This window comes from Bathycoccus prasinos (genome assembly GCF_002220235.1).
Source record: "Bathycoccus prasinos genomic : chromosome_5".
NCBI classification, from domain to species: Eukaryota; Viridiplantae; Chlorophyta; class Mamiellophyceae; order Mamiellales; family Bathycoccaceae; genus Bathycoccus; species Bathycoccus prasinos.
The window spans coordinates 454,686-471,276 of record NC_024004.1 but is presented as its reverse complement, the minus strand read 5'-3'; the positions used below and the strand labels follow the sequence as shown (position 1 = coordinate 471,276).

Below are 16,591 nucleotides of genomic sequence, written 5' to 3'. Positions count from 1 at the left end.
AAGGAAAAGACACAAAACAAGCTCTTATTTATGGAGAGTATTCTAATAATCTAAAACTATCGAGAGAGATGATCATGCGTCGTACTCGGGGAACTGTCCGGTACTTTTGACGCAGTCGAACACGTCTCTGCAGTTGCCGAGTTTTTCGTACCTGTGCAGAGCGATTCTGGCGCCGTCGCCGTAGATTTCCGACGGTTCGTTGCGGATGTTGTGCGCTATGCATCCGGCTAACGCGAGCTGGTTTTTCGCCTCCTCGTCGTTTCCGTCGATCTTTTGCGCTTCGCGTTCGGTCCAGAGACAGGCGATGAGTTGGCACAAGCCTTCTTCGACTTTGCGGTTGATTTTTCGAGGGTAGCCCGGGGTGAGGCGGAAGTGCGCGTGGGTCATTTCGTGAGCGAGGATGGAGCCGAAGAGGAGTCGCGGGAGGCAGTTGACGACGATGATGGCGGTGACGTTGCTCCGAGAGCCGACGTGGATGGGCGTCTCAGAGAATGTGAGGCCTTCTTGCCAGGAGAATTCCGGGCGACGCACGACGCGAGTGAGCGTGTGTTCGGTGGACAGACATAAACCTCGAGTTCGGGTGTTGCTAAAATCTGCGCCTCCTCCTGCTCTGTCGTCGTCGTTTACGTCGTCGTCGTTGTACACGTGCGCTGTTGTATTTTGGTCTCTCCCCATGGATAAGCGCATTGATTCTTCCGTCACCACGTGCAACGGCGGCATCCTCTCCGGCATCGTTAAATCTAACTCGTTCATCATGAACTGCTTTATTTCCTCGTACAATATCCACGCGTCCTCGTTATCGACCACGACAGACCCAGAACACTCTAAACACAAATATCTTCCACCACCATCTGCACCAGCATTCCCTGGTCCTTGCTCTTCCTCCGGAAGCCTCACGAATCCACCCAACTCTCGCTTACACCGCTCGCTTTCGATCTTTTGACACCCGTCGCACCGAACCACATATCCGCGTCTCTCGCCCTCGAAGCACTCCCGACACAAAAACTCGTTCCAATACTCCGAGGTTTGATAATATCTCACCGTCGTTGTTCGAGAGAACACGTTGTTTTGTGTCACTCGCTCGCCGGGATCGAACACCCCGACGTCCGTCACCGTTCGTTCGCACTTGGCGCATGTAGGCGGTCGTTTCTTCGCCTCCTCCTGAGGCAAAGGAAGCGCTGAAAACAAATCCTTCATCCACGACCCAAAACTCCTCCCGCGATGATGACTTCCTCTCGCGTCTTCTTCCTTCTGTAATCGTCTCGCGAATGCTTCGTCGCCTTTTACTACTCCTTCTGATGATGATGACGACGATGCTGTCTTCGTCTTCGTCTTCTCCTCCGCGTCGACTCTGATGTCGTTGACGAACGTACACCTGCCGCACTGGACTTTTCGAGACGCTAAAAACTCCGCCGACAGCGCGTCGTATTCGAGCGCGATGTCGCACATTTGACACGCCGTGGTGGTGGTCGTTTTGGTCGTTGCGCGTGTTCTGGGAGCGTTCATATCTTTGTCTTTAGTATGTATCTCTCGCCCGCAAAGCGCGCGTCGAATGAGGAATCCATTCGTATCTCTAACGGTATTTCCCGAACGGAACTGGAATTCTTCACAAACTTGCGCGCGCTTCTCTTCTGCGCACATCACACGCACCATTCACTCGAACGAGAGAAGGAGAGAGAGAGAGTAATGTTCGTGCGAGCGACGTCTCCGTTTGTACTCCTTTCCGGGTCCTCCTCCTCCTCCTCTGGTAAAAGTCTTTCGTTCGGGAAAAGAGCGATGGTGAATCGATTCCTTCTGCGCGCGAAAGCTTCATCATCATCGGAGACGCGACAAAGAACAGAAAACGTGGAAAAGCACGACAAAATGTCGAAAACCTTGTTCGTGGAACTCGGAGTTGGGTCGGATCAACACGGACAAGACGGCACGAAAGCCGCGGTGCGAGCGTGTAAAGATGCGATTAGTTTCAACTCGTTACCGGCTATCGCGGACTTGATACCGGGCGGGTACGGCGGGATGAAGTTACACGTACTCGTAGCCGCGCCGATTGATGCGTATCCAGTGGACGTGGATGAGGTGAAAAAAGTATTTCCGTACGGTTCGGTGGACGTGGAGTTAGTGAGAGGAGGGATGGTGGCGTCGAGTGGGATCGCGATAGAAGCCATGGGCGACGGCTTCGACGCGGACGGGCGAGCGAACGACGACTTTATCGTCGTCAACGCCGCGGTGAGCGTTGGGTATTAGTTTGAGATGTGAATGTGGATAATAACACGCACACACATCCAGAGAGAGAGAGAGAGAGAGAGATTTTACGCTTCTATCATAGAGAACGCGTTGTATTTTCAAGTAGTAAATTTAGAGAGAAGTCACATCTGTTTTACGCTTCTTCTTCTTCTTCATCATCATCGCTGCTGAAACCGAGCGCGGCGTCCCAGTTCGAAGGGGGTAGTTGTTCGTCTTTACCATTTTCATCCAAGTCCTCTTTTTCTTCGTCGTCTTCCTTGTCGTTGTCGTCGTCGTCGTCGCTTTCTGAGGACGATTTATATTCAGCCGAGTCGCGGTACAAGTTTGACCGCCTCGAGTTGGGCACTCGGACCGAGAGATCATTTCTCGGTAACGGAACAACGTCGACAAAAGAGATCAGTTTTTCAGGAGAATCTTTTCCATTCTCGTCGTCGTTTTCGTCGTCTTCGTCGCCGCAGCCGCCGCCGATCATAGGTTGCGAGCGAGATGAAGAAGACGATGATCTCGATATTATCGATCCATCCGAATGCGACGAACGCGCGTCTTCACTCTTTTCCTCGACATCTTCCACCTCGTTTGGCGGCGTATCTGGTGCAAATCGGACCGTCTTTTTCTCGTTCTTGTCATCTCGAGACGATCTGGCGGATGATGAAAACGACGAAAACGACGACGGAGGTGACGGAGGTGACGGCGAACGTGACGAAATTTTCGTCAATTTTTCGTAATTCGTATCGATGGCTTTGAGGGCAGTCGAAAGCGAAGATTTGATCGCCGCGTTGATGTTACTTTGTCGATGATTCTGCTGGCGACGTTCGCGATACGTAAGTCGAGCAGGTGTAGCGATATGTGCGATGATGTCGTTGTCTTTCTGCTTCTTCCTCGCGGGGGATCGACCTTCTTCGCGCACCGCGGCGGTTTTCGTCGATCTCGAATCAACGCGAACTTCTTCGTCTTCTTCGCCCAAGAACAGGATAGATTTTCGGTCGACTCCGTTCGGGAAGTCCACGCTCGCTGGGACGTAATCGTCTTCACCAAAGAATCCACCAGATGATAATCGGTCTCCTCGCAACGTCAACACGCGCTTGATTAAACACGTCCCGGAGATGCGAATTTTCTCAATCGCGTATTTCTGTTTCGTAGCCGCGTCGCCGAAGCACTTTTTCAAAAGCTTCGGAATAGGAACGATAAAGTTTACCCACGAGTCGTACGTGAACTGTCGAGTACTATCTCTCGATGTTCTCGTGAGATCGTTCTCATCTTCGTGTTGTTGATGGTGTTTCTTCTTGTTTGGAACTACTGCGCTTTTCGCCGAAACACTCTTCGTCACTCTCCTCTTCTTCGCGACGATAGGCACCTGACAGTGCAAAGGCGACGTTTTCGTCTCTAAGAACGCGGTCGAGAGAACCACTCTCCGCCTGTCTCTCCTCGTTTCAACTTCGGAAAACACAAACTCGATGGTAAACTTATCCTCCGGTTTCTCGACGTAAATCTGCGCGCACACCATCGGCTGCGTGAGTTGTCGCGCTTTCGCCGAAGAAGAGGTAGTATTATTCGAGTGTTGTTGAACGACGGTTTCAATGGACGCGTTTTCCAGCTGCAACACGTACCCTTTCGCGGTAGACTCGTAATACTTCTTATTCCTCGAGTTGACCGTTTTCCTCGCGTCTGAAATTTGCCACTGGACGCCTCGCTGGTTTCTCGCCTGGCGAAGCGCCGACTGCGCGTTGTTGGTGTTTGAAGCAGCAAAAAGTGACTTTGAAGACTTTTTTGACGAATCGTCGTCACCACACGCTCCTGATGACGCGTTCAACCCGCGACTGCTGGTCGTTGATGTTGTGATATTTGTGCAAAATTTCGTCGTCCCGGCGTCGAACACTTCCACGTGCGTCCCGCCTTGGTACATCGAAAACATAGTCGTAGTCTTCGTACGTAGTCTTCGTACACAATAAAAATCAGTCCGGTAAATGTTGACTTTTTTTCCCCGCGAAGGAATGTTTTCCGCTCTTTACCTCTCCCTTCCCGGAGGTCAAGGTGTGTGTATTTTATATGCGCGCGTCGTGTTTGCTCTCTCAACAACGAAGAAAAAAGTTATTTTTTGTCGTGATTCGGACCTTCCTTCGTATCGATTTAAGTGTTTATTACGCGCGGCGTGTGTTTCTCTTCTGATGATGATGCAGAGTAAAAACGAAACACATGTGCAGACAAATGTGCAAACGAACCGTCGCTCGTTATTTTATTGGTTTAGGGTTTTTTCGGCACGATTATGAGATAATGTATGCAGAGCGTATGCAGTTAAAAATACGAGTAGGTGTGTTGACTTAGGTACCTAGGTATGTTATTTATGTTACAATTTGAAAATATTAGGAAGTTGCTGGAGGCGGCGGTGCGACCCAAGTTGAGAGAACCGTTTTACACCACGACGGTTTGTGTGAATTTGGTGTTTGCTGCGTTCCGGTACCACTGGAAGCACACGTATATTTTGCCTGAAACGATGTTGCTCCAGTGAAGACATACGAGTAAGAACTCAACGAGGACGTGTCCCAATCGCCGACGTAGTGGTTAAAGGAAGTAGCCAAATAAAACATATAATACATGCTCGTCACCTTGGACGTATCCCAATTCCCAATAGGTTGGTTGAACGAAGTGGCGGATTGAAACATAGAATACATGCTCGTCACCTTGGACGTGTCCCAATTCCCAATAGGTTGGTTGAACGAAGTAGCGGAATAAAACATATATTGCATACTCGTCACACCCGATGTATCCCATTTAGAAATGTCGCCATTAAAGGAAGGATTTCGATTAAACATTCTGTAATAGCTGGAATAGCCTCCATTCATATTTGTCACCAAACTCGTATCCCAATTCGGCATGGTTCCAATCTTTCTCGCCGACCCAAACTTCGTACACAAACCATCAACTGGAGCTTCGGCTAAACAGAGAGATATTGCATTATTCATCGAATAATCATCCAACGTATTGTTACACGAACTTGGTGGACCACTTGTAACGCTTTCACAGAAAAAGGCTTGTTGAAAAGCAGTCGCTTGGTAGAACATATTGGCTTTACCATCGTCATAAATACTACCATAATAGCTTTCGTAGTACTGGTTTGCGTCCTTTCTCAAATTTGAATCGTCCCAAGAGCTAATATCCTGGTTGAAGAAAGTGGCTTGGTAAAACATCTGATATAAACTCGTTACCTGTCCTGTATTCCAACTCCCAATGTCTTGATTGAAGAAAGTAACTTGGAAAAACATAAAAGACATATCCGTCACTTGTCCTGTGTTCCAATCGCCGATGTATTGGTTGAAGTTATACGCACTGTAAAACATAAAAGTCATAGTCGTCACTTTTGACGTATCCCACCCACCAATATATTGATTAAAGTTACCGGCACTTCGAAACATTGAAGCCATACTCTCCACATTTGACGTATCCCAACCGCCAATGTACTGGTTGAAAGCAGTCGAACTATAAAACATATAGCCCATACCCACCACCTTCGACGTATCCCAATTCCCAATGTCTTGGTTAAAGCTACCTGCACTTTGAAACATAGAAGTCATATCCGTCACTTGAGACGTGTCCCAATCCCCTATATCTTGGTTAAAACTACCTGCAGATTGAAACATAGAAGTCATGTCCGTAACCTGAGATGTGTTCCAGCTTCCAATATTTGCACGGAACCCACTTTTACTCAAAAATGCACTCCTCATGTTCGTAACACGACTCACGTCCCAGTTCGGCATTTGTCCGTACTCACTGTATGCACACAAACCGTCGGAGGGGTTCGTATTCAAACACGACTGAATGGCGTGTAAAAAGTTGTCGTCGGTGATATAAATACCATACATAGAGTTTGCATTTCTCACTTTCACTTTATTCCAACTTTCAGTGTTCCTACTGAACGCAGAAGCATACTTAAACATGTGTCCCATATCCGTGACCTGCGAAGTGTCCCACAAACTTATATCCTGATTAAACGACGACGCAGAGTTAAACATGAGCGACATGTCCTCAACACGAGACGTGTCCCAATCATTAATATCCGAATTAAACGAAGAGGCAAAATAAAACATGGAAGCCATGGTCGTGACTTGAGAAGTGTCCCAAGTACCAATCTCAGGATTGACCAAAGCTAATGCACCTTGGAACATCTCGCTCATATCGGTCACGGAGGACGTGTCCCAAGCGCTCAAATCACCGTTAAAATTATAATTATTCTGAAACAGTCCCTTCATTGTTGTGATTAAACTCGTATTCCAAGCGGGCATGGTTCCAAAACCAGTACTTGAACCTTCATTTTCACACAAACCAAAATAAGGCTCTTCACCGAGACACATTCTGACTGCGGTATAGAACGTGTCGTCGTGTAACGAGACTGTACCAGATACCCCGGGGCTTGGTGTGCGTGAAGAAGAACCTCCAGAACTAGACCTTGTGAAAGTCACACCTCTGTAATTATCATCCCAATATTCAGGTACGCTGACCATCTTCCAACTCTCCTGTCCCAACTTATTTATCAATAGCATCAAGACACACGTTCTGGTTTTGGTGGAAGCACTACCCCAACTCAATAATACACCACTGCTTGAACCATAGGAGCATGTAGATATCTCGTCCTCTGTAATTTCTTCATCTTTGAGAACTTCCGTAAAACTATCTTCAAGGTTTCCTTGACGTGCGCTGTCCCAAACAACTGACTTATATTCCAAGCTTTCTCTTGCAACAACGAGTGGTGGTGGTTTAGGATGAGGAGGAGGCGAAGGATGCGGTGGCGGTGGCGGAGAAGGATGCGGTGGCGGAGGTGGTGGAGAAGGATGTGGCGGAGGTGGTGGTGGAGAAGGTTGTGGCGGCGGCGGCGGAGGAGGAGGAGGAGGAGGAGGAGGAGGGGACTCGTTCGTCCAAATACCCAAACCAGTATTGGCGCCACCCGTGCGAATACCATCGTCTATGCGTACGAGAAAAACGCAATTCACGATTAAAAGAAGGCACAAAACCACCCGTAGAGATACGCTTACACCGACGCGGGGAACGGTATTCTCTCGTATAATCCGCGTGACTTCAGGGATATTTCGCGACGGCGTTGGTTCGTCGTTTTCCAAAACTCGAGCATCATTCTTTTCTTCTTTTTTATTTCTACCACCTACGCGCGAACTGGTAGCGCGGTTGAATTCTGAAACAATGCTCTGAACGCGACTAAGTACTGGGGGCGCTTTCGGCGTGATTTCTATCGCCGTATCTTTAGCGGGTTCAGGCATGGTTACGTTTTTTGCTCCTCTGTTGTTCGCCTTTTCTTTATTTTAATTGAAGAGGGGGGGCCTTTTTTTTTAATTGAAGATAACACAACACAATATAACGTAATACCAATATGAGCGCTTCGACCACCACCGACAAAAGCGAGATTGAATGCGACGACGACGAAAAGGAGACGCGCGTAGGAGTAATTACTCCTTTCCGGGACCCACCGGAGGAGTGCGCTCGTTTCGTGAGACTCGTGGACAAGGTTTCGGTAAAATCGTTTTCATGCCGACTGTTTATCAACAAATTAAAAACGGATAAAGGGAAGAAGAAGAAGACAAAGATGAAGGTAATAAACGAAGACGATGATGACGATGAGAATATTCATTCGAACGAAAACGAAGACGACAAAGTCTACCTGGGATACTCGAAGTGCGGGAAAAGAATAACAACAACAGATGAAATGAACCCGGTCGTGTGCTCCAAATGCTACGAAAATCTCTTTTGCACTTACTTGAACGAATACGAACAGAGAGAGTTCAAGACGGTTGTATTATGCAGCGGAGAAGAGAGGCTTTTAAAGTACACGGACGAGGTGGCGAAAATAATACGCGAACGCGAAAACACGGAAGAACGAGAATCGATGGCACAAATGGCAAAGGAGAAACGAATCGAGGAAGAAAAAAAACGAATCGAAGAGGAAGAAGAGTTAAGACGAAAAGAGGAAGAGGAAGAGAAGTTAGAGAGAGAACGCGCGAGGTTAATCGCGAGGAAGTTGGAAGAGAAGGAGAAATTTTTCTCGAGAAGAGAACAGAGAGAGTTTACGAATAAAGAACTGTTGGAGATTGTAAACAACACGGAGGAAGGGAAACGGATTTTGGACAGAGAAAAAGAAAGACTGGAGCTCGAAATAGCCAAGGTGGAGAGTAGCGCGGACATCGAGACGCTCGCCGACGTGGTAAACGCCGAGTCGACGAGAACGATATTCATGCGCGTCGACGCGTTTACGAATTTGAAAGATGCGGAACTCATGGAAGGAGTGAGTGTGACGCTGTCGCTCGCGAGTAAAGAAGGTGATGTTATTGAGAGATGGAATTGTCTCGACGTTCGAAACGACGCCGTGAGTGAAGAGGTGCGAGAAGGAGTTCAGCGCAAGTTGAGCGGCACTTCGAATATTTATTACACCTCCGGCGCGGAGTGCTGCTTTCAAACGACAGTTGGACACATCCCCGAAAATTCAGCCTTTATTCTCGAGCTGAAGCACTTTAAAAAAGCGAAAAACAAGACGAGCTTAAAATGTTGGTCCTACGTCGCGACCGCGTCCGTGCTTTCCGGAATGAAACGCGAAGACGTCGACGTGTGTCGAATTTTTTTACCTTTAGGTGGCAAACCTGTAGATCTCACCACAAAAAAATGGATCAACTACAATTGGAAAGATAACTTGATGAGGAATATAGCCACTGGTCATGGCGCCGTCGTCACGTTCAATTTGATTTGATTTGAGTATAGTGCGTTCTTAATATATTAAAGCTCTGGTGCTTGCCTAAAATTCAAAAACCCTAAATAGAGACCTGCTTTTGTTTCCCCCTTTACAAAGCAAATCATTCCTCAGAAGTAGACAAAGAAATGATGCAAGACACGACGTTAACGCAAGACTTACTCCCGGCGAAAAAGCTCACGTTCGTGGACGCGACCCACGAGTTGACGCAGAGCGTCACCGAGTACGAGCGTTACTTCTTTCCCGGTACTAAGAGTAACGATAACAAAGAAAAAGAAGAAGACGTGACGTTGATTAAAAAAGCAAAGAAAGATCCCAACGCGCACAGTTTACGAAGGTAAATTTGAAAATTTGAATTTTTCCCCTTGGAATTCTTTTCGTTACGGAGTGACTTCTCTCAAGACTCTTAAAGGAGGGGTCGTTTTCGTCGTCGTCGTCGGACGAGAGTGACTTTGCGCGTGTTTAGTACATATAAGTCTCTCTTTGTTTCCGTTCTTTAAAAGCATGCCGCTGACCTCTTTTTACATCTCTTTTGTCTAAATTAAATACAAAACAGCGCTTTGAAAGAATTAAACCACACGGAGGAATCGATTCAAAAAATACTCGAAGTGGCCAAGGAAAAAGCAGTCGGGAACAATCAACAAGACCTGGATCGCATACGCGCGGCGTTGAAACGCTTAAAGTTTGGCACGATTGAACTGAGCACGGAGCAAGGTTTTTTGAAAGCGTTGTTATCTGGAAAGGAGGATGAGGTTATGTTTGGGAAACACGCGAAGTCGGCGCTCGAGGAGACGGAGGAGTATAAAAAATTGCACGCGGAAGTGAAACAGTTACAAGAGGAGAATAAGAAGAGAGAAAAAGAGACCGAGGAAACGATTGCGCGTGTGCACGAGGAGTACGGTTTATACGTGAAGGAAAAAGAAGAGCTGCAGAAGATTATCGACGAGGTGGCGCAGTTGGAGGACGAGTCGAAAGCGGCGGAGATGCGAGAGTTGGCGAGGAGTCAAGGGTTGCAAACGAGCAATCGAGCGTCGGAGTTGCTGGACGAGAAGAAGACGAAGGAGGAGTTACAAAACGAATTGAAGGAGTTGGATAACGCGTTGAAGAGAATGAACCGAGGGATTGCGCAGAAAGAGGCGAGTTGTCGAAAGATTGACGAGGAGATTGCGCCGTTGGACGCGCAGTTCGTAGAGTTGAGAGCGCAATCGAAGTATCTCATTGGCGCGAGTAAAGCGGCGGCGAGAGAGTCGGAGGCATCCAAGACGTTAGCGGAAATGTCTATGAGAATCCAAGAGCAAATGAACTTGGTCAGTGCGTTGCAAGGAACGGAGTTGTTGGAGATTGGCGAAGACTCGATTTCGCTGCGATTGGCGAGCCATTTGCCGGAGACAGATACTGAAGCGATGGAGTCGTCACGAGCGAGAGGAGTGGGGAGAGTAACGCACGTGGTAACTTTAGGCTTCATCGAGAAAACGGCTCGGTTGAACTCAATCACGTTAGATCCTGCGGATGCGCCGATTGAAGACGTGGCGAGGATGTTCTTAGGCACGACGGATTGCGCGAGCGCCTTGTGCAACATTCGCGATCGAATCGCCGCCACGGCGCAAAGATGCGAAGCGTTGGCGGCAGCCGCGAGTCGAACGCCTCTGAAATGGTCCGCGTTTGATGCAAACGTGAGAGCGGCAATGTCTTCGTCCACGGAGCCAAGACCAGTGGCAGTTTTGGAAGTGCCTTTGGAGTGGCCAAAGGTGAAGTCGGCGGAGATTCGCGTCGTCAACGTAGAAAACGTGCCGAGTAGAGTGGCGGGTATGGTCGTGCAAACGTGCGCTGGGAAGCGCTTGCGGACGATCGGAGAGACGTTACAAGCGACGATGGAAGCGGAAAAGATGGTGTCGTCGTCGAACTAATAATATACTATGTTACTAAAATTTAGAACTCTTTTGAAAGAACCTTATGTACATTATTTTCGGTTTTATTTACAATAGCATGATGAAAAAGAATGGCCAACACACCGCGTGCTTTTACTACTGCTACTGCTTACTTTAGTTTACTTTCGCTTTCTCCATTGACGCTTGTTGTTATTCGTCGTGGCCTCGCTGGTTTCGCCTTTGCTTCCTCCCGGCTTTCCGCCTTTGAATTTAGCGACGAACCTTCCGCTCTCGTCCACTCGACCTCCTCTGTCTGGCACCGCGCCAATCGTTACTGTCTTTGCATCGAACCCATCGTCGCCAACTAACCTCGTTTTTTGTCTACTCCTACCACTTCCAGCTTTCAGACCAGATTTTGCGACATCTGCGCCTCTCATATCGAACAACGAATCCGGAAAGGCGATGTCGAGGTTATCGCCGCCGTTACCTCCATCGTACGAAGCCAACGAAAACGCATCATTTTCGTACTTTGCGCTATCCAAATCTTCCATCTTTCTCGTCCGTTTCGTTCCTTGATTGCTACTATTGTTGGTGTTGTTATTATTGCTACTCTTTGTCAACGACTGGACGCTCACGCCGGCTCTCTTCGCAATCATTTCTTTCCTCTTCTTGAACTCCGCCTTGATCGCGTCGTTCGCCTCTCTCGTAATCTCCACTTCCTGTTCCGTCATTGCTTCGATCTCTCTCCGTTCAACGACTTGACCCTTATGCTTATCTAACACCGATTTATCCTTCGCGCTCGCCGAAAACGTCTCCGCGACGCGCTTCGCGCCAATCGCAATCTCTTTCGCCGTGTGCGCCGCGTGATACCCGTACGCCTTCTCCCCCGCAGCGTGCTCCAACTCTCGAAACACCTCGTTAAATAGCGGGTTCGGTGTCGGCGGTCTTTTCATCGTCTGAATCGTCTTTCTCTCGTCCTCTTTCGTCGTTTGTTGTGATGTCTTCTCCTTCTCTCGTTGCTTTTTCTCCATGCTTTCCTTCATCAATCTCGCCGCTTGTAAATACGCCACGAGTATTTCAAACACTCGAAACGTCCCGATTTTATCTCTGAATCGTTCGTCCAGCATGGTCGCTAACACCGCCAGCGCTCCTAACGCTCGGCTCGCGCAATCCTCGTAGCTCGCCCCTCGGATATTCTTCAAGGTCACGCACGATTGCAACGCTAAGTTCACGTTATCCGCGCCGGTCATTTTGATTAAAGGTCCAATCGCGCACGCTAAGTGCTGCGCTATCTTTGTAAATTCCAGCGGGGAATGTTTGTGATTTCGGAGCGTTTTCGGCGAGGTGTTTGGAGGAATTGAGACGCCCAAATCGTCCAGACGCTGGAGGATTTCGGAGGCGTACGAATCCTCCTCCTCGTTTTTCGCGTCTTTATCGATTGAAGAGGGAATTGAGGACATTGTTTGTGTGTCGAAACACCTCTCTCTCGCGTGTTTCTTTGTGGCGACTTTCCTCTCGAGATCTCATCGAAATGCCTCCAAATTCTTCATTCTTTTGCACGGAAAAGCGCAAAATACTATCGATCAAACGAAAGAGTGTAAAGAGAGATTCATTCGTGCGTGGTATTGCGCGTTCTTTCCCCGATGAGTCAATCCGGGGTGTCGCGCAATGCTGCGAACGAGAGTAAACAACAACAAGATGGAACATCATCATCATCATCATCGTCACAAAAGCGAGCGTTAAACCACCAGGAACAGTTGAAAGAAAAAGCGCGATCGATCGCGCATTACCTGCGAGCGTCGAAACACTCGACGTTGGAACAACGGTCGGCGCGTTTAAGAGACGACCGGGTGTCGTTTTTTCGCGCGAAAGATTTCTACCGGAGCTTACGGGAAGATCCGGATTTCGTGGAGAAAGAGTGCACGATCGGAGGGAAGACGATGGATGATAAAATCGAATATCTCGGGAACGTGTTGTTACACTGCGGGTTGATTCAAAGATGCGAACGGATATATAAGGCGCCGAGGAAAGGGAGGACGAAACGAGTGAAATATCCGCACTATTTGGAGAAGACGAAGAATCAATCGTTCGCGTATCCGTCCAACGACGACGATTCGTTTTACGCGTGGACGTACGACCAGCCGATGAGTTGGACGTTTTTGATCGCCTCTTGGGCGGTGGCTATTTTGGTCATGCTGGCGTGCTTGTTTCCGTTGGCGCCGATTTGGTTCAAGAAGATTATTTTGTACTTGTGTGTGGCGATTTTGATGTTCTTTACGGTTATTTTGGTCGCGCGAGGGGTGGTTTTCGCCGGCGTGTGGTTGGTCTCGGGGAGACACTTTTGGATTTTACCAAACATTGCCAGCGACGAGATTCCAATCAACGAAGTGTTTTCGCCGATGTGGATGTTTGACGATTTGGACGCGAGCGGAAACGTGGTCGGGAAGATTGGAATCGTGCAGAGAATTTTAGGGACAGGGATTTTAAGCGGCGCGTTGGTCGGGGTGTATAAAATCGCGCCGGAAAAGACGCAGGCGTTGAAGATTGTCGGGAGAGCGCACGATGCGATATTGGAACAATTTCACTTAAAGAAAGGGTTTTTGGAAGGTTCTAACGAGACGTCCGCGAATGCGACCGCGGCGAGTGGTGGTTTAGAAGGAGATTTAAAGAATAACAATTCGAGCTTGTTGGTAAACGCGACTGCGAATAACAACACGATCAACTCGAGCGCGGACGCTTCGGTACCGTTTTGCGAACTGTTCCCGGAAGACGACGAGTGCGCGGAGTACGTGCCTTTGAAGAAAGAGAACCTCGAGGAAGAGGAGGAGAAGAAGGAGAAGACGAAAGTGCACGCGGAGTTATAAATATAGACAATAAAAATCACATATATCTGCTCTTTCTATGAACAAATCCCATGGCATCTCTCACGTCCGCGCACGTCTTTTCCGCCACCTCGTTCGCTCGCACCGCCCCTTGTTCTAACACCGAGTCTAAATACCCTTCCTCGTTCATAATTTCCTCGTACTTTTCTTGAATCGGTTTCAAATGATCCACCACGACTTCAGTCAACGCCGGTTTGAATTCCCCCCATCGCATGCTCGCGCACTCATTCAACACCTCCTCTCTACTCATACCGGTACATAACTCGTACATGGTCAACAAATTCTTCGCTTCTGGTCGTTCGTCGTCGTAATTCATCCCTTCTATGGCATCTGTTTTGCACCTTTTAATCTTCTGCGCGATCACGTCCGGCGAATCCAAAACGTTAATCCGACTCCCTTCCGCCGGGTTGCTCTTACTCATCTTCGCGCTTCCATCGGTCAAACTCATCACCCGCCCGCCACTCTTCGGCGTAAACGCCTCTGGTACAATCAATACGTCTTTCCCCCGAAATCTCCCACTCGGCGACTTCTCGTTCTTCCCTCGTTTTTTCCATTTATTCCCGCCGTATAAATTGTTAAATCTCCCGGCGATGTCTCTCGTCAACTCTAAATGCTGCCTTTGATCCTCCCCAACTGGAACTAAATCCGCGTTATACAACAAAATATCCGCCGCCATCAACACCGGATAATCTAAAAGTCCAACAGACACGTCCTCGCCTTGTTTCCTCGCTTTTTCTTTGAACTGAATCATCTTCTCCAACCATCCGATTGGCGACACGCAGTTCAACAGCCAACACAGTTCGCTGTGCGCGGCGACGTGCGATTGCACGAAAACCGACGCTTTCTCCGGACTCACCCCAGCGGCTAAGTATATCGCCGCCGATTTCCTCGTGCTCTCTTCCAGCTCTTTCGGCGAGTGTCCGCCAGCCGTAATCGCGTGTAAATCCACCACGCAGTAAAACGCTTCGTGTTCGTCCTGCAATTTCACGTAGTTTTGAATCGCTCCGAAATAGTTCCCCAGGTGGATGGAACCGGTCGGTTGGACGCCGGATAAGACCCGTTTCATCCTTTCTTTTTTCTCTTCACCCGATGCTCCTTCCGAGGACGACGTCTGCGACGCGGAGGAGATAACGGAGAACTTTCGAGGACGGAAAGGAGAAGAAGAAGAAGAACGCAACACACCCATCGACGCAGACGGATGAGACTTTGGATAAAATGAATGTAATCCCTTCTTTGAAGAGGGCGACGGCACGAAGACGCACCGAGAGGAAGAACAACTCGAAGAAGTCGAAGCCATCGTCGTTTTCGAACGCAGGAGTGGTGGTGGTGCAGGTGCGAGAGAAAAAGATGAAGACATTCTTCGTCTGAGCGCAGCGAAAGTGCTGCTCATTTAGTGAGGGGAGTTTCCCCAAATTCACTCACAAAATGTATGCACGCGCATATGAATACACGCACACATAAAACGATGGGAAAAAGAAGCGAACGATGACAAAGTTCTCTCCCTCGTCAGTGTGGAGAGTGCGAAATATGGTGCACTTATTTGCGTGGTTCCTCGCGTACGCGGAACAGATGTTCGTTTCGAAGCGTCGACACGTTCTGCGTCGTTGGAATCTTTCTCGTCGTCGCGAATACGCGCGCGAGAAGAAGAAGAACGGGCGGGAAAAAGGAGTACCACCGAAACGAAAACCTAAAGGCAAAAGAGTCGCGTACTTCGTGACTGGATGGTCCTCTGGCATCGGGTTTGAGACGTGTTTGTCGCTTTTGCAAGGACATAAAGAAGAAGAAATGGTGGTGGAGTTGCATTTGCCAACTCGAGCTTTTCCCCCAGGAGGAGTGGGTAATAAAGGGCGTTTGAGAGAAGGCGGAGACGAAGAAGCAAACGATGCGGGAAAAAGGCTGCGAAGCGAGGCAAAATCGAGAGGTTTAATTGAAACGGGCGAGAAGGAGAAGAAGAACAGGATTGTTTTGGCAAAGATTGATTTGGATTGCGCGACGTTGGCCATCGACGCCGGCGCTCGAAAGCGAGCGAGGAAGTACTTCGCCGAGAACGAGGTGGACGTTTTGATTCACTGCGCGGCGGAGTGCAACGCGGAGAGGAAGGTTTTAGTGCTCGAAGAAGGTGGTGTAGATCGAGAGGCGATGTGTAACGTCCTCGGGCCGGCGGTTTTGACCAAGCTGTGGAGAGATGAAATGAGCGTAAACGATAACCGCGAGGACGGCGGCGGCGGCGCGATGAAGAAAACGGTGGTGTTTGTCGGGTCGTTTACGCATCGAGCGAGACTTGGGGTATGCACGCGAGCGAACGCGAAAGAGTGGATAAATCGTCTCGATCGGTGCGCGAGCGCAAGGAAAGAGAAAGATTTTGAAACGTTAGGTGTGAGGTACGCGCTGAGCAAGCTGATGGTGACCGCGTACGCGCTCGGAAAGATGAGAGAAGAAGAAGATAGAGACGATAGTTTCGTGAGGGTAAAAGTGGTCGATCCGGGATTGTGCCGCACGAAACTCACGCGAACGTGGCCGAAAGCTTTGCGTTTGTTGTACGAAATTCCCATGCGAACGGTTGGTTTGCTAGAACATCCTCGGAAAGGTGCCGAGCGCATCGTTCGCGCTGCCACGCTTTCCGAAGACAACGAGAAAGAAAAAGAGTGGTCAAACGCGGTCGCATATTCGCATATTGCGAGGGACGAATTGGTACAAAGACTATGCGTCAAAGCAGTGGACGGGTTCATCGAGAGAGAGAACGCGCGCGGATGCATTAGCTATTAGATTTAGAAACAATAAGTGTATTTTTACAAAACGAGCAATGAATGCAATACAACTACAGAAATGACGATGAATTCTTTTCTTCCACTTTTTCT

At 48.7% G+C, this 16,591-nt stretch overlaps 11 protein-coding genes across 11 annotated transcripts; 5 read left to right on the top strand and 6 right to left on the bottom strand.

The window, feature by feature from the left end:
* Positions 1–72: 72 nt before the first annotated feature.
* On the bottom strand, positions 73–1,653 carry Bathy05g02620 (predicted protein; the record flags this gene model as incomplete). Its single annotated transcript, XM_007512809.1, has 1 exon — positions 73–1,653. The coding sequence occupies one exon, from the start codon at positions 1,651–1,653 to the stop codon at positions 73–75; it is 1,581 nt and encodes a 526-aa protein (XP_007512871.1).
* Positions 1,654–1,863: 210 nt separating this feature from the next.
* Bathy05g02610 (conserved hypothetical protein) lies at positions 1,864–2,241 on the top strand (the record flags this gene model as incomplete). The annotated part of the gene is made up of 1 exon (XM_007513133.1): positions 1,864–2,241. One exon carries the CDS (start codon positions 1,864–1,866, stop codon positions 2,239–2,241), a length of 378 nt encoding a protein of 125 aa, XP_007513195.1.
* Positions 2,242–2,374: 133 nt separating this feature from the next.
* Positions 2,375–4,153, bottom strand: Bathy05g02600 (unknown protein; the record flags this gene model as incomplete). The annotated part of the gene is made up of 1 exon (XM_007513059.1): positions 2,375–4,153. One exon carries the CDS (start codon positions 4,151–4,153, stop codon positions 2,375–2,377), a length of 1,779 nt encoding a protein of 592 aa, XP_007513121.1.
* Positions 4,154–4,601: 448 nt separating this feature from the next.
* On the bottom strand, positions 4,602–7,505 carry Bathy05g02590 (unnamed protein product; the record flags this gene model as incomplete). Its single annotated transcript, XM_007512894.1, has 1 exon — positions 4,602–7,505. The coding sequence occupies one exon, from the start codon at positions 7,503–7,505 to the stop codon at positions 4,602–4,604; it is 2,904 nt and encodes a 967-aa protein (XP_007512956.1).
* Positions 7,506–7,615: 110 nt separating this feature from the next.
* On the top strand, positions 7,616–8,983 carry Bathy05g02580 (unknown protein; the record flags this gene model as incomplete). The annotated part of the gene is made up of 1 exon (XM_007513231.1): positions 7,616–8,983. The coding sequence occupies one exon, from the start codon at positions 7,616–7,618 to the stop codon at positions 8,981–8,983; it is 1,368 nt and encodes a 455-aa protein (XP_007513293.1).
* Positions 8,984–9,111: 128 nt separating this feature from the next.
* On the top strand, positions 9,112–9,324 carry Bathy05g02570 (unknown protein; the record flags this gene model as incomplete). Its single annotated transcript, XM_007513255.1, has 1 exon — positions 9,112–9,324. One exon carries the CDS (start codon positions 9,112–9,114, stop codon positions 9,322–9,324), a length of 213 nt encoding a protein of 70 aa, XP_007513317.1.
* Positions 9,325–9,738: 414 nt separating this feature from the next.
* On the top strand, positions 9,739–10,890 carry Bathy05g02560 (predicted protein; the record flags this gene model as incomplete). Its single annotated transcript, XM_007512949.1, has 1 exon — positions 9,739–10,890. The coding sequence occupies one exon, from the start codon at positions 9,739–9,741 to the stop codon at positions 10,888–10,890; it is 1,152 nt and encodes a 383-aa protein (XP_007513011.1).
* A 140-nt stretch (positions 10,891–11,030) lies between these two features.
* On the bottom strand, positions 11,031–12,311 carry Bathy05g02550 (unknown protein; the record flags this gene model as incomplete). The annotated part of the gene is made up of 1 exon (XM_007512974.1): positions 11,031–12,311. One exon carries the CDS (start codon positions 12,309–12,311, stop codon positions 11,031–11,033), a length of 1,281 nt encoding a protein of 426 aa, XP_007513036.1.
* Positions 12,312–12,970: 659 nt separating this feature from the next.
* Positions 12,971–13,210, bottom strand: Bathy05g02540 (unknown protein; the record flags this gene model as incomplete). Its single annotated transcript, XM_007513028.1, has 1 exon — positions 12,971–13,210. The coding sequence occupies one exon, from the start codon at positions 13,208–13,210 to the stop codon at positions 12,971–12,973; it is 240 nt and encodes a 79-aa protein (XP_007513090.1).
* Positions 13,211–13,731: 521 nt separating this feature from the next.
* Positions 13,732–15,030, bottom strand: Bathy05g02530 (tryptophanyl-tRNA synthetase; the record flags this gene model as incomplete). The annotated part of the gene is made up of 1 exon (XM_007513298.1): positions 13,732–15,030. One exon carries the CDS (start codon positions 15,028–15,030, stop codon positions 13,732–13,734), a length of 1,299 nt encoding a protein of 432 aa, XP_007513360.1.
* A 230-nt stretch (positions 15,031–15,260) lies between these two features.
* On the top strand, positions 15,261–16,499 carry Bathy05g02520 (Dehydrogenases with different specificities (related to short-chain alcohol dehydrogenases) (ISS); the record flags this gene model as incomplete). Its single annotated transcript, XM_007512959.1, has 1 exon — positions 15,261–16,499. The coding sequence occupies one exon, from the start codon at positions 15,261–15,263 to the stop codon at positions 16,497–16,499; it is 1,239 nt and encodes a 412-aa protein (XP_007513021.1).
* Positions 16,500–16,591: the final 92 nt, after the last annotated feature.